A 24,893-nucleotide genomic window follows, 5' to 3' on the forward strand; every position below is an offset into this window, starting at 1 on the left:
CCGGATCGCCACGTGTTTAAAGACCCCAGGATGTCCATGCTCGCAGAACGTGAGTGCTTCGCCGTATACATATTTTTGTAAATAACTGTATTTAATTCTTAACACAAATAAGTTTAATTTTGTTAAGTTATGTTTTCTAATATGCCATTGATCTTTTGCAAACTTGTGTGTCTACGAATATCACAGCAAAGTTGTGTTTTGAAAACTGATGTCCCATGTACAATTAGCATTAGCCACATACATAACAACATAACCAGCTAGCTACCGGTCTAGTGATTTGCTACTTGCTATTTTGTTTGCAAATAAGAAAATGATGTATTGAAAGGTAACCTAGTCTCACTGACTATGTATCCTGCCTCTGATTGGGCCATACGGTTGTAACTACAATAGCTATTGTCTTGGTTATGTAATGTTCAGTGATATCTACTAGCTAGAACATTTGACAGATGGCTTTAGCTGCTAGTTACAGTGTTATGATGGTTTATCCTTTAGCCCGAAGAAAACAGAAGTGGTCGATTGACCCAAGGAACAGCACTTGGAGTAAAGATGAATCCAAGTTCGGCCAGAAGATGCTGGAGCGAATGGGCTGGTCTAAGGGCAAGGTGCTGATTGATATCATTTACTAATGTACGCCACTCTGCACTGTTCCTCTGTAGCTACCACATAAACAAATGTGTAAAATTGGTGCAGTGTTTAATTGTTCCGCTATTGTAGTTTATAATACAGCATTTGAGACACCTTGCAAGTGTTGTCTTATATACATGTGACAGTTAAGGTTTTTCCAGCACACAAATCATAAAGAGGTTCCAATAATATTGTTACTAATGGTGGGCACCAATATTGATAATTCGGTATGATGTTGATATTAGTCGATATCGATAAGAGTGTGAGATATTGCGATATGATATAACTTCTTTTTTACACTCTCCTGTATGCACGGGTATGGGGTGTGTGACTTGTGTATCGATATTACATCGAAAGGATTCAGCTGATATCAATATGGACTTTCCATTTCAGTGCCCGTTACTAATTTTTACCGTACTAATATTAACTTCTAGATGACAAATGCGGTAGTTCTTTACATTAAACTATGCCTTGTATCTGTTTGTCTTCCGTAGGGCCTGGGGAGAACTGAGCAAGGGTCCACAGATCACATCAAAGTCAAAGTTAAAAACAACAATCTGGGACTTGGAACCAATGCCAGCCAGGAGGTGAGTCGACAGCTGATGTCATTACTATGAAAGAGTGTGTTTTAAGGAAAGATGTGGACATGTGTTCTTGATTAATCTAATAAAACAAAGTTTATGCCCAAGAAACATATGTGCATTTCTGAGGGCACGGTATGTTTCCACCAATCTGGCTTTTATTGAACATTTGATTTAATTTCAAATTTGAAAGCACCCTGTCACATAACTTTTACCAAATAGAAAACGGATGTGTTGGTGCATTTTCATGACAACTCTTTTTTTGGTTTTTGTGCATAAAACATTTGCTGATAAATGGAAAAGCTTGCCACCCGGTCTTGGTGCATGCTCTGTAGCCAACAATTTATAGATAGAATGGATAGATACTCATAACCTATATGAGATCATGATAAGAGCCAAAGTCTGACCGTTTTCCTTTGAATGCTGGCAAGAAACATCAAAGAAGAGGAGGGAGAGGAGTTATAGAGCAAACACTGTCAAGGAAAATAGATCGCGGTAAAACTTATTTTCGGTAGAATAATGGGAACAAGGACACACAGTAAATAAACAACATTGTTTATTAAGTTGAGTCCTGTCTTCTACCCAGATACGAACTTTACAGTTACTCTTTTTTATTATTGTTATTAATATTATGAATTATGATTCCTCATCAAATCCCTTTCACATGATTGCGTTTTCTATATATTAATGTGTGGCGTAATTCTAGTTGCATATAGTTATCTGATATGTAAAGACTACAGTGATGCAGTTTATTTGTTTCTCATTCAATGTTGGTGAAATCCACTCATTTTACAGGACAACTGGATTGCCCATCAAGATGACTTCAACCAGCTTCTTGCTGATCTGAACAGCTGTCATGGTCAACCTTCTACCAATGGTAAAGAGAAACACATGCGTACATGCATAAAGTATAATCTGCAATGCACATACATGCACACAGCAAAACGGATTAGCAAGAGAGGCCTTCATTTGCTCTGAACATTCAAGGACGTCAGCTCTGTTCAGTTCAGTCCAGTGGTAGGTATGTTTACTGAGTGCCACTAGGGGGTGCTACTGTAGCATTTGGTGGAAGGTGAGGCTGAAAGCTACACAGAAATGTTTGTTAATGGTTTTTTTATCCACTCTTACCAGAGATTTCTACAAAATAAAAATAAAGATTATATGCTTGGAGAGCTGGAAAGAGATTGTTAACTCTGATGCCATAATACTGCTTATTGTGTTTACCACTTTTGTAGTTTTGATTGTTGTTTGTTTGTGTTTACATTAGAGCCCCCACCAGAAGAAAAGCAGGGATTTAGCTTGGAGGAGAAGTCCAAGACATCCAAAAAGAGGGTCCATTACATGAAATTCACCAAAGGTGAGTGACTTGTGATCTGATGAGTGTAATATTTTCCCTCAGGAGGCAGAAGGTTCAATGGGGCTTTTCACGTGGCGATTCTTTCGGCTAGTAGACTGCCCTGGAGGTTTGTAATGTATTATCTTCAGGCCCGAAGTTGATTTATGCACATAGAAATACATACAGCACACATTCCAACCTAACCAGGTGTCCTTTCGATATATACTTCAATCTACATGCTGTCGGGCTGCTTCACTCCCTCCTCCAAACGGGTTCCTCTCACCACCACTCACTTCAACCCATGGCTCCTTGACTCTGAACCGTCGACACGGGTCAGAGCTTCACTCCATCAGCTGGTGCTGGTGCCGTGTCAGTCCGGTCAGCCTAACCAGGGGAGGGGAGGGGAGGTTATTAATAAACCACCCGTTTGGTTTCATTACTCCTCGGCACGTCAGGAAGCCAACCATCAGGTCACGGCCGGTACGGTAGATGGGCGTGAGGACGGCTCTGCCAAACGTTCAGGGCCACTGGAGATGAGATATGAAGAAACAGTAGCCAGTTTACGGTCGAGTGTCTTTGCTGGATCATTGTTTTATTGACAGGAGCAATCATAAAAATGTACAGTGTTACTGTATTTAATTATATTTTTAAATGAAAATTGAGTTTAGCAACTCTGTGGTAACTAATTAAGTATTTACTTTTTGCGTTTTTCTGTATATAGGTCAGAACAGTTGTGGACTTATTGAGTAACATTAGCAAATATTGCGGATGTTGCCTTAAACACATACTCCTTTCTTTCTAAAGATACCTTGTTTTGTCAAGGTGAATGGGAAAACATGCACAGAAGTATTCTGCTTTCACCTCACCTGGAAGACCCTCTTACGTCAGTCAAATAGCCACTTCCTGTTTCCTGTTTTGGGCATCTGGCATGTCCATTTGCACTCCCCCCCAAAAAACATCTTCCAGCGCCTGCACCACCTATTAGATGACCCTCTCAGATAACACTGGGCCTCAATCTGTCCCCCAGACCCTCTCGCCCTGTTTTTGTATTCTTAATTTAGCTGGGACCGGAAGGCCATGCTCCTGATAGATAAAGGAGAGAGGTTGGATGCACCCAGGCAGGAGACACTTAAAGTGGAGAATGGACATCCTCAACAATCTTACCTTTCCACCCCAATGCCCCAAACATCCTCATTGACCCCCCGAGAGAAGACCTTAAATACACTTTCTCCTCATGACGTGCCTGCATTCCTTTGCCATCAACGACTTGATTGCTTTCCAATCGTGGAACTTGGCAATTCGTAAGCAATCAAGAATTGAGGCCATGTTACCTAACTATCCACTACGAGTATGGGCTCGTTCCCCCCCCAGCACAGGCTAGCTCAGTCCCTTAGTGTTCTTAGTTAGCGTTGTGGCTAATGCTAACCTGTCTTCTGACAGCTTTTAAAGCTAATGCACGTGATGTCATTAGAACTGTCCATCCCCTTGCCCTGTCTCATGTTGGACAGGCTACGCCAAACAGCCGGTAGAACTTGCAGGATTGTTGATCCTATGTAGCCTCTCCGGTTGCCATGCCATTGATGGGGACGCTTGCTTAAACTTATTTGCAGACAAGCTCATAATAACCCCCTTTGTGAAATGCGATATTTCAATGCTTTGCCTCCCTGGGGGGCTGACGGGTGTCACTTTGTTTGCTGAGGAAGTCGAGTGGAGCAGCAACTGTGAGAGAAGGAGATGTCTGAATGACAGAGCCTGACCAGCCATCCAGAGTTAAACCATCAACTTACCACCCGATATCTGGTTTGTGGACTGGATCGCCATGGACTACCAAAGGTTGCTGGGCAACCCACAAGTGTCCACGCCCATTCACATGCCTCCTGCATTGGGTCCACTGTACGGTCAGTGCCAGGTTAAGGCTGGTAATGGGTTTAGCCGAGTTAAGCTGTTTACATCTGAAGTTGAAAAAGGTTGCCTGTCAGGTGCTACTTATGCAACTCTATATCTGCACACGTATGAGAAAGGCGTTACGTGAAGGTTCACAAGAGGAAAGGAAGAAATCACTTATTATCTTCTTACGCCAATTGCTTAATTAATTAAGGTTCTGTTTCCTTTTTTGTTTTGTTTTGGCTGAGCTTGGTCTGCTCATTTAGTTGAGATGTGATCTTTGGTTATTGAGTAATTGTTGATTTCACCAGTTTCACTCCGTTAACATTTTAGCATTTTAGTCATTTAGCAGATGCTCCTATCCACAGAAACTTACAATGAGTGCATTCATCTAAAATAAGTGAAACAATTATCACATCAAGTCTTTCTGTAAGAATGGGCGCTTTTCGACAGCGGTGCCAGTGCTTGTCAAGGCCTACTAGCGGCCAGCTAGTGCTCAGAGTCCAGTGCTTTGAGCCTAGTGAACAAGCCCTTTTGAATTTCCACTGCAGGGCGTTCTCGTCCCGGCCTGTATACGATCCCCAGTCTGTTTACATCCTGCAGTTCTGCAGAAGGTTGTGAATTATATGGAGACAATGTCAAATCCTCTGGTTTCCCAGGTCCTAATGACTTAAGCTTTTTTGTGTAGTATTTCACTTTTAAGCTATTTAGTTTGAGCCGTGTTAAAATAAATGAGATTGTGTAGTTACAGCGAGCTATGCCTGTCACCCACCAAGTTCACTGCACGACTAAAGCACTTGGATGATAAGAACATCCTGCTCTCGCTCTAAACCACGCCCATAGCCCCGTTTGGCCTCTTAAGGACCAAAGGGGTAGAGGAGGCTAGAAGCCCGAGTTTTATGCACCGTGTAGTCCCAGAGTAAGCATCGCTGAAGGCCCGGAGTGAGAGAGTAGAGTAAGCATCGCTGAAGGCCCGGGAGTGACTGTGGAAATGCGATTGGCCGTGGCACACGCTGGCACACATGGCATAAGCCCCGTTATGGCAAGCCGGCTAATGACAGCCACAGTGCCAGAGAAAGAAAAGTAAAATGTAATTGTTGTGAGTCGGACCCTGGTGAGGGGTAGGGGTAGGGTAAGGGTAGTGTAAGGGTAGGGTAAGGGTAAGGTAAGGGTAGGGTAAGGGTAGGGATGCAGACCTGGGTACGGGTGAGGCGCAAGGCTGTGCTGTGCTGTGCTGGGGTGGGATTTCTTTTTCTTTCTTTTTTTTCTTTCTTTTTTTATCAGGCAAAGTGCAGGGTCTGAGAGATGATGGTCTGCGGGAGGATAGCCAGTAACACTGCTGTCTAAACCTGATATTCACCAAACATTTAATCCTCACTACTGAATTTGTTTATCTTTGTTGAAGGGTCGGTTACTTTGACACTGAAGTTAACTTTGGGAACCTTAGTTCAAGCTGCTGATATGTGGGTTTGGTAGTGGGGTGGTTGGGTAGTGAGGCGGGACAAGGTCAAGGGAGGCACAGTGAACTTAAGCCTTTAGGCCTCTTTGTTAAGAAGCCCTCTGCTTTCACCTCTCTCTCTCTCTTTCTCTCTCTCTCTCTCTCTCTCTCTCTCTCTCTCTCTCTCTCTCTCTCTCTTGTCTGTTTTGATTGATGTCCAGTTTTTTTCGCTCCCTCATTGCCAGCACTGTGAATTGATTGCTTTCGTTTGCAGGGGAAGGCACCGGCATCTCCGCTGCCCAGGTCTGTGCCCACAGCGTAAACCATTAACCCAGTTTTAATTGTCCCCCCCATCTATCACCTGTCGGACTGGGGAGGGTAGGGTTTAACTACAGCACTCCATCGTGCTGTGTGGCTTTGCTCCGGCCTTGCCCACTTTACCAACCCTCCCACATATGAGAGTTCCATTTAGCAACCCGGCCAGAGGCCTTTACAAGCCTGTATCTTAAGTTGTAGATTTAAAAAAAGTATTTAAAAAGTTATTCAAGTAATAGGCCTGTTAATGAAACGCTAGTGTTGTTGTTAATTGTCGGACCAACAGTAACAGGTGCTGTGTCGGTGGTCTTTTGTGTCAATCTCTGAAGTCGATCTTTACGAAAACACTGTCAAAACCCTCCCCAGCCACAGTTAAATGTCGTTTAGCATTAAATGTGATAGGACACCTCTGATCTTGTCCCTGAACCTTGCAGGTAATCCGTTAGTTTGTTAGTTGTCAGATTAGCCCCTCAGTATGATAAAGCCATGGTGATTGGCTAATATGCTTTGGCAAGAGTTTCACTGGAACTCGTTTCCATCTTAACTGTGACCTTGGAAACCTAAAGGTATTCCACAACACTTCCCACTGCACCCGCAATACTTGCCCCCGTCTTGCCCCCAATGGCATCCAGCCATTTTAGAACATTCAAAAAAAGGCTAAGCTCCTTTTTATGCTGTCACTATGTTGACACCTGAAATCCTCCCAGTGCCTTTTGACAGATACTTCCTCTGCCAAATAGCGAGAAAGTCACATCGGGCCTCATTTTACCTTGAGAAAGATCAGTAGGCTACAGACACGATACCCCCTCCTTGTTTTTGCTTCTTACAGGACTGCTTGGTCGCCCTTTAAGACCAGCAAGGGAAAAGGTTTAGAGCAATAAATAACCAAATGTTATCAGGGCCCTGCTGGAGGAAGAGGATGCAGCTGTACGAACATGACTTGAGCCCGAGACGGGTGGCTGTGTGCTCCTGGAGTCTTTGAGCCTGACTGGAAAACGGGAGCCTGGAGGTGTGGCCGGCCCTGTCGGTTTATTTTTCTTTGCTGTTTTATCCCAAAGCGACCACGCAAACGTGCCTTTCTTCACTTCAAAAAACATTTCCACCCTATCCCCCAACCTCCATGGCAGAAGTTCAAAACCGTGTTCAGATGTTATCGATTTTTTTTTAATGTATAATTAACTTGCATGGTTGAGAAATATACATTTGTCTTTGCCTTGTGGGCATTTGTTGGATGCATTTTGAGGTTTTTATGGGCACAGGATTCTTTGTATAGCACCGGTGATGGAGTAGAGGGCAAATGTTGGTTAATAGCATTTACCCACAGTTTATGAAAATATGTGGATTTTAAAGTTGCTGTTTACGTTCCTCATTTTCTACGGTGTCATTTACCCAGGTTTTTATTCTAGCACTACATCCCTGTTTAGCACGTTCATGTGAAATGTATGTGTCTGAGAGGACCTCTTTGTCTGTGGCCCTTGTTGTGAGTTTTGACTCAAGCTGAACTTCCAGGCTAATCTGTGCATAATGCTCTATTAGTGTTGTGTGACGCTTGAGATTAAAAAAGCACCTTGTCTAATATTTCCTCCATCCTTCTAGGAAAAGACCTGTCCAGTCGCAGTCAGACTGACCTGGCCTGTATCTTTGGGAGGAGGGGGGCTAAGCAGTCCAACGTCAAGGAGGTAAGACACGACCAGAGTACCACCTAATGTTCTTACAACTCATTGTGAACATCTTCCCCCCCCACCCCCCACCCCAATCAGGCCAATCAGGCCTAATCGAATTTTCACCTCTGATGTGATCTGATTTCCTACTGAGGGAAGTAATAGATCCAAACTTCTGGTTGCAGTTGGAAAACACCTCCTCAGCTCTTGAGTCAGCAGAAATGTGCTATTTCTCCTAGAGACTGGTACAAAAATGCGCTAAACCTGAAAGATGTGCCTCCCACCCCGTCAACGAGCGCAGGGGGCGGGGGCGGGGGCGGGGGCTGCACGCCTCTACAGACACGGCTCAAGATTATTCTCCGCCGTCCCCGGTAATCGAGGCTGACCGCTGCTGTTGCCACCAGTGACAGCGGCCCTTGTCACATGATATCCCCCCCCCCCCCCCCCCAACTTGTCCTAGGTTCCCAAGCAGCCGGTGGCCCTAGATTAGCCATGTCATAGCGTGCTGCCTTAGCCATGCAGGGCACCGCAGGGCACCGTTTGCGGAAAAAAGCACCCAAATCCAGTTAAAGGATTTGTGTTCTTCCACCCCCCCTTCTCCTCCTCACCCCATCCTCTCTCTCTCTCTCTCTCTCTCTCTCTCTCTCTCTCAAGGCAGTCACATCAGGTAACTCAGGGTGCCATCGGGCTCCATTAGTGAGAAATGGGGCGAGGTGTGCAGAAATCTGAGTTGATGACGCCTGCAAAACCCCAAAAGTTTATCCTCTCCTCAACTGTTGAGGGTGGTCACATTAAATTGATCTGTTTGGCCAAATGCTTCTTTGACTGCAGGTCAATCTCTAACCTATAGAGGGCCCTACAGGCGACTCACTGTAATAGATTATTAAAGAGATGCTACAGGATTTTCGTTGCTAATTCTTTACATAACATTTGGCTTAAGTGTTGACCGTATGGTTCGTGATATAATGTTCTTATTTTTTTGACGACACAGTCCTTAGTTTAAGACCAACAAACGTTTGCAAAATAAGCTGTCCCATCAAGTAATTTCTTGACTATTTCGGGGACCTGTTTTTGGCACATTTTAGAAATAGTGGCTGAAAATATACAAAAATCCTTAAATCTCTTTAAGCAGATTAGTAAAGTGACTTACAAAAGCCGCCCCTGAGTTATTTTTAATGTCCTGTATATATAACTGACAATATTGAATATAGGCTAGTGTTTATTTGTTTTTATAGGTTTCAATTTGAATGTAATTATCCTGTCAATTCGTAGGTGTTAGATTTCGATGTTGAGTATGTAAGTAAGTTCATGTACACATTACCTATACATCTTTGTTATGAGAAATATTCAGGTGCAGGTGCCCACAAAAAATGCGGTTGCCAGAGCATTACATTTGATTTTGGTGTTTAATTTGATTTGGCAGCAATCTCAGTGCATGAATGTTGCCAGGTTGTGAAAAGTTGAGCCTGGTTCATTTGAGACTTCAGGTAGTTGCATAGGCTTGAATCAGGTGTTTTATGTGGTGGTTACGCTGGGGTTGTGTTGCCTAGCGCCAGGTATTTATTTTTGTCAGAATAAAAAACATTGTAACGTTAAACTCATCGTTCATTAAGAAGTGATGATTAAATAATGGCTTGACAGAAATGCAGATGCTATTCGTTTTTTCCCACCTGAATTTCATAGATGTATCACAGAAAACTGTACGATGGGAATGAAAGGCTGTTCATTTAATGCTACACTCACAGGGACTTCAGCGGTGTCATTTTCTATTTGTGTTCCTTGAGCCTTATGATATTGTCAAGATCTCGATCAAAGAAACAAGGTATTCGATGGACGGCAAAGGGAAAGCAAGTAATTAGTTACCTTCATTGCTGCAAGTGCAAAACAAACCCTCTATTCCAGTTAGACTTGATATATCATCACCTTCCTTTTTTTTCTGTCGGGCTATGACAAGTTGGGGCTCATCCTTTGTCTGCACCATGGCAGGGATTTCTGCAGATACGGCTTCCTTCCTATTTTGCAGGCCCCATACACAGCCAAAAGGAAAAACACAGGTGTAGCTTTGACTAGCACACATTACAACCTCCTTTCTCTCTCTCTGTAGACTTTGGCACAAAGAAATTGGCACCCCAAATCCATAATTCTCACTAAAGAGCCCCAGCATTCCCCCGCCTTGCCATCGCCTCACAATGGCCACAGCTCCCGCGTTGATTAGCATTGGAAACGCTAGCAATATGTGCAGTTTATTTTTTCTTCTAATCGTTTTGTCACGGGTTGTTATTGTCCTGGTCTGGAGGGACACCATTGACCAGATCGAAAACACTGAACAGAATCACAATGGTATCCCACGAGGCCTTGCGGTGGCCCAGGAACAACGGAGGCTGCTTGGGTACAGGTAGAGAGAGAGACCGACCGAGCTCAAGGCTCTCTCTGTGTGTTCTCCTGCCACCGTTTCACACCGGCTGTGACCTCTAGCCACCCACTGAAAAGTATTTACACTTTTGTCTACTGCAGTTGCATTTGACAGAGAGGCACGGTCCAATATACACACCTGACTCCTGCCTGCGTAGCGCGGGTTCTGCACAGGAAGAGTGTTGTGCACCTGGACTGTGGCCTGTGTCTACATAGGAAGTGGTGTGTGCACCTGGGTTAGCGCCTGTATCCACAATGGGAGGGTTGGTTGGCCACCGTACACATGGATGAGGGGGAGGCATGGGGCGGGTTTACACAGCTTCCAGTCCCCTATCTGCACTCAGACAAGGCAAGGCCAGGGGACTCTCACTGCAGGCCCTCTGTCTGGATGAACTTCCCAAAACCCATCTCCTCCCCTCCCGTGGCTACCCTACACCCCCCCCCACCACCACCACCACCACCACCCCCCCCCCCCCGCTGGGGTTTTCCTTCCTCCACAGAGATGTGCTTCCTGCCAGCCCCTTATCGGCAGTCACAACGCTCCCTGACACACACACACAAACACATACAGGGCCGTCCCACATGCCACTGATCACCATAGGCCCTGTTGTCTGGGTGGACGGGCAGAGAGAGGGGAGCAGAAGGGCAGCCAGTGTTTATTCACTCCCCAACCCCTTCTCCTCATTTTCAACACAGGTATATTCAGATTGGAGCACAACAAGTGACCCTGTCAGCCAGAGAGACAGTTTGTGCGTGTTTTGTGGTGCTGATAAGTCGCTAACTATTCGCAACCTCAAGTTCTGTGAGTAACATTATGGCAGTTGGGCATAACATGTTTTAGTAACAATAACTGTGATAAGACGGTTAAGTAATTATTAATAAAACCTATCGTATGAAACTGTCTTAAGTTAGCATTATGGAACAGCAGTTATTTGTACCTTCTGTATTCAATAGTTATCTGCAGCAATTTACTATTACGTCAGATGCACTAGGCATCTAGTACGTACAGGTAGGTGATTGATACAAGCATCACCACTAGCTCCTGACCACCTCTCTCTTGCCTCCAGCTACTCTAAAAATATTTTCAACAAACATGATTCAATCTCCCTGTCCAGTGCGGTTATCCAGTGGTGTGGCAGCAGCTGTCCATCCACGGCCCTCTCTGTGATCCATCACTGAGCCCACGCCCGCGAGCTCCCCCCGGCTCCTGCCTCCTCTTCTGCCCCGCGACACAATTACTCACCGCAAGACAAATGACAGCCTTTTGCTGCAGATATCAAAGAGCCCCAGCCACTTCTAAATGAAGGTGCTTTGGCAGTGCTGCGCTCCCTGTGCTTATCGGCGGGCGAGCAGTGCCCCTGGCCATCCCGTCCCACCCGCCCCCCCCCCCGTCCCACCCCCACCCCCAGCTCTCCCTGCCCTCCTCAAGGGGTTTAGTTAGGGGAGCCGCGGGGAGGGCCAGCCCGGCTTGATTTATCTCCCCTGCCCCTCCGCCCGGCCACTCCGGCAGGCTGAAAGAGCCGACGAGGCTCGAACGGGCCCCGGCTAGAAAGCTCGGCATTAGCTGAAATAAACCATCCTGCCGCCCTGTGAAAAATGTCCTCTGATTGGCTAATTAATCAGTCAAAGAGGAGCGACGCGGCCGGTGACTTGAGGGACCTGAGCGGGCGACTGCAGAGGGGCTGCTGATAAATAGACTCCCCGCCGATTCATACATCAACAAAAGTTAGTCATTTTTTAAAGCCGCCGGCTCACGTGAAAGGTGGAATCGCCAATGTCTGTACAGGTTTATTTTCCGTTCGTTGTATTTCCTTCCTTTTTTTGTCGATGTGGAAAAAGGCTTTTTTTTTAATTTTTTTATTAGTGTTTGAAACTAAGAAATAAATTAACTTTTGATGCTTGTATAATTTTCTGGTTTGAAAAATTACTGTCTGTTTCCGCCTTTTGTGGTTTCACTTGGTTTCGTTTTTGGTCGGGGTCGACAATGAGTCGCTTAGGTCCTTCTCTAGAACATTTGTGTTAATACATTTTTATCTCTGATTTATGAAACTGACCACTTGCCTGGTGTTGACCGTACCAATACACTGCTTTGTTCTGCATTGTGGTAACAACCTCCAAACTGTGATAAAAAACCCACAAAGAACCTGTCTTTTTTCTGTGAATTAATTTCAATACAAATTAGGCTCCTTGTGTATATTTTTGATTGGCGAATTGCAGAACATTTATAATGGCAGCCAATTCATTAAACATAGTGTTGTCATAAATTACACCGTTGATAGCATAATGACTAATCAACCTGAACTGTGACTGGAGGGTGTGAACAGCTGTCCGGACCATCTATCACCATCTATGTAAACAGAACATGTCCATTATGTTCTATGGGCTTTATCAGTGCTTCATGCTCTCCTTAAAATACCTAAGTTGATATTAACCGTCGGTGAGTTGGAGTTGGCCTGGTTGAGGGCCTTGAGTTCCAGTCAGGCGGTCCGTACGACGTGCTCCTGCAGTTGGCGTGACCCCTGCGGTTGGCGTGACCCCTGCGGTTGGCGTGACCCCTGTGGCCTCTCTCACTCCCACTCCTGCTCAGGCACAAAAGGCCAGGACCAGGCCCCGTCGGATGTCACCTGTTGCTGGTTTCTTCTGCCCACGCCTCGTCCACATGAAGGATCGCACGTCATGGGGGCTCCCCTGGCGCCGCCATCTTATGGAAAATGGGGGGGGGGGGGGGGCGGGAGCGCAGGTTGGGGGCTTGGGCATTTGGCAGATGCGGCAGGGCGCCTGGGAGTCGGCGGGCGGAGTCGAGCTCAGAAACATTGCTGACGACGCAGAAGCCTTGTGTCTTTTTCACTACGAAATATGCTAACAGGCTACAGAACAGGTCTCAGAACTACCCAGACTCTTGCACAACGAAGTGAGGTGTTAGATATTCATTTTAAATCGCGAACTTAGGAAGATTCCGAAAAATTATATCAAATAGCCATATCCAAGACTCAACTTTTAGATTTTTCTTTTCAAAACTGATGTTGAGGTCTGGAAAGTGGTCTTCATGTCAGCTTTTCTTCTGAGAGCTATTCCTTTTTTGCCGCTGTAGCTTAACCTCTAAACTTTCACCAATGTCTCATTTTGTTATAAAGCTGTTTGTTGATCTTGTATTTGTGAAATATTAGGTTTATTGGGCAATTTTTTTTCTTTTCTTTTCTTTTAGTTAGTCAGCACCTCGACTTGGTTGTGCATTAATTATTCTCTTTATCTTTATTTGGAAGTCATGTTAGAAAAGCAACCTTGCTTTTCATTAATCCTGGTCGGTTTGAAAATGCAACTTGCAGCTTCCATGTTTAATCTGAATTTAGAAGTAGGTTATTATTCAGAACCAGAGATATTATCCTTTGAGATGACTAAACCTCTATTTAGCTTGGCATCTTTGTATCAGGCTACCATGTTTTGATTAGCATTATTTTCCACTGTGTCAGATTTCCTTGTTCTATTAGTGTAGAATTGTGTTTATGTTTAACATTAGCTTTATTTTATTTAACTCATTGAGATGAGAATGAAAAAACGGCACAAAAATAGATGTCTTATTTTGTCACATATGCACTGTAACTTTGGTCAGGAAGCACTGTGGTAATCGTGCATTGTGCCAGTGTGGCTGGCGTATTTGGCAAAGAGTAATGCGCTCGTGCTGGGCGCCCTGTTTGTTCTGAAGCTAAGGAGCTCTAATTCGCTCTCCGATAACATCTAATTGCCTCAAACAAAAGCTCTGCCTCTCAAAGAGTGCGTCTGTTGACAGGGCCCGTTGCTGCCGCCGCTGAATATAAAGGAACCCGCCAAGTGACACCACTCCCCCCCACCTGCAACCTCCCCCTCTGGCAGCTCAGTCGACGGCTCCCCCTAGGCCATGCCAGCTCGCTGACACGTACAGATTAGCGCAGAAAAAAGGAAAAAGAAACCGTCTGTCTCTTAGTTACGGCCTAAGCTGGAATGCATGGGGCAGGGTAATTACCGCCCAGCGAAGCTAACTGCCTGAAGATTTCCAGCCCCTCAGCTGGTTATGGCCACCGACTCCCGTTTAATCACTGCCTTTTTAATCTAATAAATCACAGAAAGGAAAGTAAACGCTGTATCCTCCATCTTAAGGGATGACACCTATGCTCCTGGGGGGGAGGGGGGGGGGGCACAGACAGCAAGCACTTCCGTGTATTAAACAAGCACAGTGCATACATAATGTTGTCTCCATTTGTTACCCATGATAAAACACCCTTTCATTGTGGTGTAAAAGAGAATGCCTCTTAAACAAATGTTTGTCGAGAGCATGACCTGAGCTGGAATTGTGTTTGTGGCAGGTTGGAATTGAAATTGCCAGTATATTACGGAAATGCTGGCAGATGTGGGCTATATCTGTGTTCCATGTAACAATTGAAATATCTATGAAATATATATATAATGAAATTGTGCACAATTTAATATCTGAATGACATTTACGGTATGTGGCGTAAGGAGTCAAAAATGCTTCTGATTCATTTAGTTTTCTATCTTACTTCTTCTCATGATTATTGTGATGACAGCAGGTTACATTGTCCTTCATCCATCCTCTTAGACCTTGTTTTTTTCAGCTGATGCAAACGTCGATTGGATCGTTCAGAGGAGGCAATCATGTATCTCAGATGGAAAAAAAATAAATTATGTTGAAGCAAACCAAGTAAAAGCGAGGGGTATCCACCTGTTTTCCTGTCCGCCCACTCAGGAGAATGAAAGATGGGCCTGCAGCGCTCTGAGCTCATCAGGGAGGGACAGCTGGGTAATCCGGCCCTGATCCATAGACCTCTGCTATCGCCAAATTTATTATCATGGCAGGACAATTGGCACAATTCACACACTGCCTAATATTGGCTAAAGAAATGGCCAGTAATGCAAACAGATATTTTTTAAAGAATAAAGGAGTAGCCAAGGCTTAACTAATGTGGGAGGCTGTACTTTTTTTTTTCTGTTTTGGTATGGCTGTCTATTAGTAATTAGTTTCACGAAACCAGGCTTTATCTTGCAATGTAGGTCCCCTGAAGTGTCTGCTAATGCCATCCATTCTGCGTGAGAACTTACATGGCAAAGTCCTCCCTTCCTATCACTGTTTTAGTTCTCTTAACTTCCGCTTCTTCAGTGTGCTTTTTTTTTTTTTACAGACCTTGGTAGCGGCTGGTAGTGAGAACAAAGAAATGTGATTAAACCAAATCGAAAAACTACATCCCAGCAATTTTTCAGCCCTGTTTCCATTTGGAGCGCCGCTTCTCTACATTGTGATTCATCCAAAACAGTAACTGACTGAAAAGTACCTCCTCAGAAGTTGTTTTTCTATTTTCTCTTTGAATCTCAGAGATACAAAGGGGGTCTGTCCAGACTTTGAGTAGCTTGCGGATCAAAACCTGGAGATGAGGCTAATTAGCAATAGACCACACTGTTTTGTTGTCAAAATGTTTAGTACAACTGCACATACGGTTTGCCCTCCAGCACTAGTAGGCTGCTTTAGCAGTTAGTTTGTGGCAACGGTCCTGTTTAGCTTTAGTCACTTTCATTTCTTATAAACTAGTTTTGGCTACACACAGCACATCAAAACTCAAAGTTGGCCTGAACAATTTGTTTTTGGCTCACCTTCCTAATGGATGTCTTAAGTTCCTGCCCCAGCAGGTTAGTAATTCGGGGCGAGGCGAATTTGGCTGCTTCTATCACTGGAAAATAAATATCATTGCAAAAATCATGTAGCAATTTAAAAAGTGCAGTCAACATGACTTCTCTACATCAATCAACTGGATATGGTTGATGTACTCACTTGGCACTTTATTAGGAACACTATACTAATACTGGGTATTAATCAATTCTTCGTGGCATTGATTCCACAAGATGTTGGAAACATTCCTTTGAGATTCTGGTCCATGATGACATTGATTGCATCACGAAATTCCTGCAGATTTTTCAGGTGCACTTTCAAGCTGTGAATCTCCCGTTCTACCACATCCCAAAGGTGTTCTATTGGATTCAGATCCGGTGACCGGGAAGGCCACTGTAGAACACTGAACTCATTGTCATGTTCATGAAACCAGTTTGAGACGAATTTTGCTTTGTGACATGGTGCATTATCATGCTGGAAATAGCCATTAGAAAATGGGTAAATTGTGGCCATGAAAGGATGCACATGGTCAGCAACAATACTCAAATAGGCTGTGGCATTCAGGCAATGATTGATTGGTATTAACGGGCCCAAAGTGTGCCAAGAAAACATTCCCCACACCATTACACCACCTCCACCATGAGAAGGTGTACAGGTGTTCCTAATAAAGTGTTCAGTGAGTGTATATCATCAGGTATCCTAAGGCAGTGGTTCCCAAACTTTTAACAGTCATGTACCCTCTGTCGGTTATTTTGTAGCCTAATTGATATTCTATGAACATTATCCCTTACATATTAGACATTGTGATAATATTATTCTGTTGGATAGGGTGCATGCATTTATTTTTGGTATTGAGACTGCAGTCAGCTATTCAACAAGACTGTTTGGGAAGGTAAATCACAGATTTATTTCACGTACCGATCGATCCACGTACCCCCGGGGTACACGTACCCCACTTTGACAATAGTGGTCCTAAGGTATATGGATTGATATGGTTTGATTAGAATCACTGCAGATAATACAGAAACAAATACACTATGATGCCACTCCTCGAAAATCTTGACAATTTTTACGAGACTTGGGTGAATGATGTGTCTTGCCATACAGATGCAGCATTCACGAAATTACAACGATTGGCCCAATTTTTACGAAACTTGGGTGAACGATGCATCTTGCCATAGAGGTCTGTGGTTGGGAGTTTCGAGGTGACGACGATTCATCTTGTGATGGTGCGAATGAGACCTAACCAGTCTTGACAGATCCCCAAGTAGTCACCTGCCAGTCGTCTAAACACTAATTAGACACACCATTGCTCCCCCTAGATTAAGACAGGGCCCTCAGCAGGGTCATTGACATCTACTTGTTCAAGTGGATGGACCAACACACCATATGGCCTCTAGTCATGGATCACTGTCTTTAACATAAATAACAGTTTTGTCCTCAACAGTAGCAGTTTCCCAGTAAGCTCAGGCATTTTGCATGCCCTTTATCCACCTTAAGAATGCACACCTTTGAACACATTTGCCACCCCCAGAGTAAACCTGTGGAATCATAAGGTCAGGGAAACTTCCTTCAGGTGAGGAGGAGAGCCGTCCTCTTCTGCTTGAGTGACTCAGTATTTCACCTCTTCGTTGTTGTATCAGCGTTGCACAACTTCACGACCAATAAGTAGGTCTTAATCCCAGGACACCAGGCGAATAGCCCATCGCTGACACAGCATAAACTAAAGTAACACTACAAAATATGTGAGATGATTTTTCTGTCTAACGAGCTCTTTTTTTGTTGAAGGTAGAACTGCAATGTCTTGGCTTCCACGGTAGTTTCTCGTTATTGGCCATGTTAGCAGGCGAGATGGAGCTGGAGTGTCTTGAAGGAGAGCCCCCCCCCCCCCCCCCCCCCTGTCCAGCCCTGCCCCCGCCAGAGCAGGAAGAGCCTGATAGCCCGCCAGGCCGCTCCTCTGCTGAAGGAGCCTTATCTCCGAGCTGCACACGGCAAGGAGAGCGCATCCTCTTCCTGGGGCTCTGGTGGCAGTGGTGGTTGGGTATAGGTGCGTTTACCAACCCTCCCTCACTCATCAGCTCCCTTGTGTGGCAGTCCACCCCCTTGCTTCATACCAAACATGCAAACAGGTTGACATAATGCTATTGCAAGTCACTCTGTCTAAGACTGTCTGTGCGTCTCACTGTCTGTGTGTGTGTGTGTGTGTGTGTGTGGTGAAGTCCAGTCCAGCCTATGCTCAGCACAGCAGTTTTTCCCGTTGTGTTCGAGATAAGCCTAATGGAGGTCCCTAGGCGGAGTGAGGAAGAACCACACACCAAGTCGCCACTTCCCTGATGAAGGGAATTTTCCCCCCCTTCTCTCTCGTTCACCCTCTCCCCCTAGCCCTCTCTTGAGAGTAATTTCACAGGCAGTTGGAAAGTGCCCCCCAGCCATCATCACAAATCCCTGCTACATGTTGTTCAACCCTATCAGCTGTAAGCCCTATCCCCAGTCTAAACCAGAGGGGATGCCATTGTGCAACAACAGGGAGTATAGATTTTTCTGGGAAGTTAAAAAGTTTTGTCTAATGGCACCTCAACTGTAGTTCCATCTTTTCCTTGTTAGAAGTTGAGAGTAATTTGAGTGGACATCTGAGGTAGCAGAAAACTTTCAAGATGATCAGAAATGTTAGTCACACACATGCAGATCATATTATACAGTGCCTTCGGAAAGTATTTAGACCACTTCACTTTTTCCACATTTTGTTGTTTCATAGACTCAATTTAAAATGGATTAAATTAAAAGAATTTGCCATCAATCCACACACAATACCCCAGAATGACAAAGCGAAAACACATTATTTGAAATTTCAGTAAATTTATTAGAATTGAAATACAGAAATACCTCATGTACAGTTAGGTCCGGAAATATTTGGACAGTGACACAATTTTCTAAATTTGGCTCTGTACACCACCACAATGGATTTGAAATGAAACAGTCGAGATGCAATTGAAGTGCAGACTTTCAGTCCCCTAATTTCAGGGGCTCCAATGTAATTGGACAAATTAACATAATCATGACTAAAATGTTCATTTTTAATACTTTGTTGAGAATCCTTTGCAGGCAATGACTGCCTGAAGTCTGGAACCCATTGACATCACCAAATGCTGGGTTTCCTCCTTTGTGATGCTTTGCCAGGCCTTTACTGCAGCTGTCTTCAGTTGTTGTTTGTTTGTTGTCATTCTGCCTTTAGTTTTGTCTTCAGCAAGTGAAATGCATGCTCGATCAGGTGATTGATCTGGCCATTGCAGAATATTCTACTTCTTTGCCTTAAAAAAAACTCCTGGGTTGCTTTCGCAGTATGTTTTGGGTCATTGTCCATCTGTACTGTGAAGCGCCGTCCAATCAACTTTGCTGAATTTGGCTGAATCTGAGCAGACAGTATATCCCTAAACACTTCAGAATTCATCTGGCTGCTTCTGTCTTCTGTCACACCATCAATAAACACTAGTGACCCAGTGCCACTGGAAGCCATGCATGCCCATGCCATCACACTGCCTCCACCGTGTTTTATAGATTATGTGGTATGCTTCGGATCATGAGCAGTTCCAAGCCTTCTCCATAATTTTTTAAAGAAAGAAATAACAAAGGAATAGCCCACACCTGTCCATGAAACAGCTTTTGAGTCAATTGTCCTGAGTTAGTAGTGACATCCTAATCTCCTATAAAAAACAAAGATATTAATTCTAAAATTACATGAACTATTATCCTTGCATTAAGATGGACTCAATTCAACTTATTGAGTGATTTGTAGATAACATTTTGGCATTTTAGCTAATTTTAAGAGTGTCATCGCAAAGGGTCTGAATACTTATGTACATGAGGTATTTATGTATTTAAATTTACTGACATTTCAAAAAACGTGTTTTCGCTTTGTCATTCTGGGGTATTGTGTGTGGATTGATGGCAAATTATTTTAATTTAATCCATTTTAAATTGAGTCTGTAACACAACAAAATGTGGAAAAAGTGAAGGGGTCAAGAAATCTAAAATATATGATTTTTATTTGCCTTATACAGTTACAGTGAGTTATATTATTAGTATCCAGAAAATATATCAAATATACCATCAACATACAAATGTATCATCAACATTTGTCACAGATTTTTGAGTGATCCCAATTACATACTTTAAAGACAGAGATGCAAAAAACATATTCAATTGTTCAGCTAAAATGTAGGAAGTGATTTATACGTTTATGCCAATTGATCAATGTTTAAGTCCTTAAAACAATGCCTATACCTCCCCTTCCTATATGAAATAGTATTGACTATAAGCTGTGTTTTGGTTGGTTAAAGACAGAGACTAATGACCAGTAGGCTACTTGCTCAAATCCCAGGTGGGCTACAGAGAAGTATATGTGAATCTTGCAATATTTGAATTGCGTAAGTACCCAGCTGCTTTAACGATACGATGAAGGGGGAAAAACACGGCATATCCTTGATGTGTATATTAATATTGCAACTGTAAATTATTTTTCCATTCAAATTGCCTATGTAGAGATATGAATTTGACTTGAAGCAATGGGAATCCCATATTTGCCCCCAGGTATCAATATCAGAGGACAACCTCCCTGTGAAAATGCCATATTGCTTTTGTCTTTGCCCCTAGAATTGATCCCTTTTATGTTTGCACCCCATCCGTTTGCTTGTCTAACTCCGACAACGAGCATACTGCTTTGCATCAACATTTAATCCGAATCGCAACGTCAAAGCAACAGGCCGAAACCACACGTCTCATCCCTACATGTTTTTTTACCCCTGTATCTCCTAACTGTAACAAGGCTCACCCCTACACGGTGTTTACCCCTGTATCGCCTAACTGTAGGGCTTGAAAAATGCCATCCTCAACGCTGTCTCTGTGGTACTGTACAACACAGCGCATTGTTTAGTGTGGTCCTTGGAGTTGGTATTCTTCAGGACAAATCATTATGCATTGAGTAGGCCATTAGGAAAATGAAGACAAATGGGCCAGTGGAGCGGCGTGACAAAGTGTTGGTGCCGTACAGTTTAATCCAGACTGTACCTCGGTGGAGGCTGTGCTGATGGTGTCTGATATGACCCAACGGACCGGTTTTGTCGTCCGTATGAGAGCTGCCTGTGGTTGTAGGCGGTGTGTGCCTACTCTCTCCATGCTACTCTCTCCATGCTTCTCTCTCCATGCTGCTCTCTCCCACTGTTGGCTGTCAGCCGTCTCATGTTGTCGCCTGTTGTAGTTATTTATGAGATTTCCTTGATTGATTCTATAATCACCAATACGTTTTCAACTTGCCTATTAAATCCCTAAATGAATTCCAGTGAATACACACACACTTTATTTCACATCCATCATGCCGATGCAGTATGCTTATTTTTGTGTCAAGTTACGAACATTGGATATAAAGCAATTCTAATTTATTTAAAAAAAATTTTTTACTTTCGATTTGTATTAATGGAATGTGACATGAAAACATTGCACCTAGGACCCAAGGACTAGAGTTGGGACAGTGATCTCAGGCAACAGCAATGTTGTGATGTCACTGGGTGACATAACAAGTCTCGGAATGAGGTCTGAGTTGATTGAGAAATGGTTGTTTTGCAGAGGTATGTTCAGTGGTAAGGCTGCCACAGGTGTGTAAAGACAGATGTGTAAAGACAGGTGTGTAAAGACACACCACAGACAGGTTGGCACCCTGGCCGTACCAGGGTGTGTATTCAGAGAAAGTAGCTCTTGCAGGTTGTGTTGGGCAATTTGTGACTCTCCTAGTGAATGAGTTGGCTACATTTGATTGCACAATAAATACCAAGCCCCATAGGCCCTGTGGGGTACTGCATGTTCTGAATGAAGTGTATACCTCCTCATTGTTATCTTCTTTGTCTCTGTTTTCCTCTAGGATAATATTGGTCAAGACTCGCCGGAGGAGGAGGAGGAGGAGAAAGAAGGACCTCCGACGGCAGCGACCCCTACTCTTGACGTTGAGTCCATTACCAAGACTGTGACCAGCACCCTCTCCATGCAGGAGTACTTTGCCCAGCGGATGGCTCAGCTGAAGAAGGGTCGTGGCAAGGCCTCGTCACCAGAGGTAGAGAATAGTGAGTCACAGGCCTCACGTGATGCCGTCCACAACACCACCGAAGGGAAAGAAGAAACCAAATCCAAAAAGAAGAAGAAAAAGAAGAGAAAGGATGGAGAGGAGGAGGAAGTGGCGGTGAAGGAGGAGTGTGTTTTGCCCCCTGTAGAGGAGGAGTGTGTTTTGCCCCCTGTAGAGGAGGAGTGTGAGGACCCAGAGCAGGCCTCTACAGAGAGGAAGAAGAAAAAGAGAAAGCGGAGGGAGAAAGACGCCAGTGCCCCCTCTGGCCTGGAGAACTGCGAGGAAGACCAGCCCCCGACTGACAAGAAGAAAAAGAAGCATAAAGGACTGAGTGCTGAAACAGAGCTACTCAATGGATTTGTGTCCACTGAAAATATAGCTGTGGACCCTGAAGTTGTAAACAAAAAGAAGAAGAAACGGAGAGAACGGGTGGAGGAGGTAGTGGTGGTGGAGGAGGAGGAGGAGGTAGTGGTGGTGGAAGATGATGATGAGGAGGAGGTGGTGGAGGTAGTGGTGGTGGAAGAGGAGGAGGAGGAGGAAGAAGATGAGGTAGTGGTGGTGGAGGAGGAGGAGATGGTGGTAGAGGAGAAGAAATCCAAAAAGGACAAGAAGAAGAAGAAGAAGAAGAAGAAAAAAGACCACGATTAGGGCTTGATAGGAAACATCTAGAACATTTAGTTTCTTTTCCTGGTAGTCCCATGAACTCTTACTGCATCAGGTACCACTGCTGCTGTATGCCTCTGATCACAAATGCAAGAACATGGACATGCCACTCAGCAGTGAATATCTCTGCCATAATTCACACATTTGACTATAAGCCTCTTTACAACATAGGCTGAGTTTGTTGAGGTATTTTCACAAAGATTAATTGTATTCTCTTTAAATTGATAGTTCACCCAAATGACCACATTTTTTATTTCCTTAGTTTTTCAGCAGTCCATGGGCAAGGGCAGAGTTCAATCCACTCTTTGGGTTTGTTTATGTAGCCACGGCAAATTTCTGCTAATAAGCTCATGATAATATGGATGATTCAGGCTTGACATTTCAAACATGCTTATTCAGGCTGCATTGACTTCTGTTGGTTTTTGGTGAGTGAAAAATGTAAAGTTACCAGTTGGTTAAAGTGGCAGCATGTACTAATTAAACCCAAAGCGTGGCTAGCAGTCCATAGACTGCTTTTAGGGTAAGGAAACAAATACATCATTTTATTTTATCCCTTTAGGATAATCATGTACTTGCATACAAACTAAATCTGTCCTCCACGATAGGATGTCCAAGTGCTTATAAGCTGCTAATGACCTGCTAATGAGTTGTATTTAGTAACTTATTCTGATTGTTAAGCACGTATGAGATATTAGGTAACATTTCATTTGCACAGTATGTGTATGACTGTTTCTATTTCTAGAAAGCGCTTCAGAAAGAGGTACTAATGATTGATTGATTTGTCAACTCCTTGCAGTTTATATAAGGCCTTGATTCACACCTTACTGTATGTTAACACCTGAAACAGTGTTATCATACATTTCATGAAAATTGTATCGCTATGTATTTAATGTTTTGGGGATGACAGATTTGATGAATTGATATTCGACAGGCCCCCTTATAGATAGGGGACCTTGGACAGAAGTGGACAGAGGTTTGTTTGACCACAACTGTTCATTCTTTTTAACCAGCTATCAATAAATGACTTACAAAATGGCTCTTTTTGTACATGATGTAGATTTTATTGTATTCACTTTTTTATGTGTTTATGTATTTACTTCTAATTGTGTGAATAAGAAATAAATTAAGCCAACAAAGGTGACCGTAGTGATCAGGGATGTATATATTCACAATCACTTGCAGTGTCAATGCTGTTCACCCATGACAGGACAGCGCAGCAAGACTGGGGACAATACAACTAGTAGAAGAGGAGTGTTATATGGTGACAAGGAAGTTGCAAGTCCTTTTGTGGCTCAAACAATGTACATTCAGCGCATGCATATTGGACACATAAGTAAATGTTTGTTTCCATCGTGTATACTGGTTATTTGTCGTAGGATTTCATGTAATGTCTCTAGTGAATTGTGTCGGACTCAGACCATTGAACCATACCATTGTTTAGCTGGTTGATTGCCTTATCGTATCAATATTGATCCACTATATTGTCCTCCACATCTGTAATATCTGGTATTTGATTGGCAAAGAGCAAATACCAGTATTTTAGAACTGTGTGTATTGTTGATCTCGGTGATAAAACCCACTTAATTCCACTTTTAGCCCACAAGGGTTTACTGAATTCACTGTTGACCTGCGTTTCTCTGTCTAGGTGTCCATCAAAACCATTACAAAACTTTGAGACCGTCAATGGACCCCTATAAACGTCTCTGACACTTTAAATCCACCGTACCCTTCACATGTGATTTATGAGGTTATGAAATATTGTTGCTTTGACAGGACGGACAAAAAGACTTAACAAACTGGTCTTGTTTTGGGACGCGAGTGGGTTTTATGAGTCAAAGGAGGAAAAAGGAAACTGCCGCTGTCAGTGTCACTCAACACAACAGTCATCAATATCTGGGTGAAAAATAATGGAAAGTAAATAGTATTACATTTTCCATGTGTGTTGTTGTGGTAATATTATTTGTGTAAATAAATGTTGCAGTTTAATGATTAGGATTTACCCTTTTTATGTTGAAAAGTTGCAAGTGTCACTTTTCACTTTAGTGCTGAGCTAAGCAACCATATAGCTCTTCATCCCAACAGATGACAAGGAGTTCCTCTCATAGGTCGCCCGTCTTCCAATGGAGATGACCCCAAAGACGGACAACCCAGTTGCTCTCCCTGCACTTACCACTCGGACCAATACGTCTTCTATTATGGGTCTAATCAAATCAA

The 24,893-nt window shown here is 43.6% G+C and overlaps 1 protein-coding gene across 1 annotated transcript; it reads left to right on the top strand.

Moving 5' to 3' along the window:
• pinx1 (PIN2 (TERF1) interacting telomerase inhibitor 1) lies at nucleotides 1-24,354 on the top strand (the record flags this gene model as incomplete). Its single annotated transcript, XM_083688782.1, has 8 exons — nucleotides 1-49; nucleotides 493-602; nucleotides 1,119-1,211; nucleotides 2,001-2,082; nucleotides 2,473-2,562; nucleotides 7,775-7,857; nucleotides 21,819-22,523; nucleotides 24,325-24,354. The coding sequence occupies exons 1-8, from the start codon at nucleotides 31-33 to the stop codon at nucleotides 24,352-24,354; spliced, it is 1,212 nt and encodes a 403-aa protein (XP_083544908.1). The 5' UTR covers nucleotides 1-30.
• Between the last annotated feature and the right edge of the window lie 539 nt (nucleotides 24,355-24,893).

The sequence above is a fragment of the Argentina silus genome (genome assembly GCF_951799395.1).
Source record: "Argentina silus genome assembly, chromosome: 17".
NCBI classification, from domain to species: domain Eukaryota; kingdom Metazoa; phylum Chordata; class Actinopteri; order Argentiniformes; family Argentinidae; genus Argentina; species Argentina silus.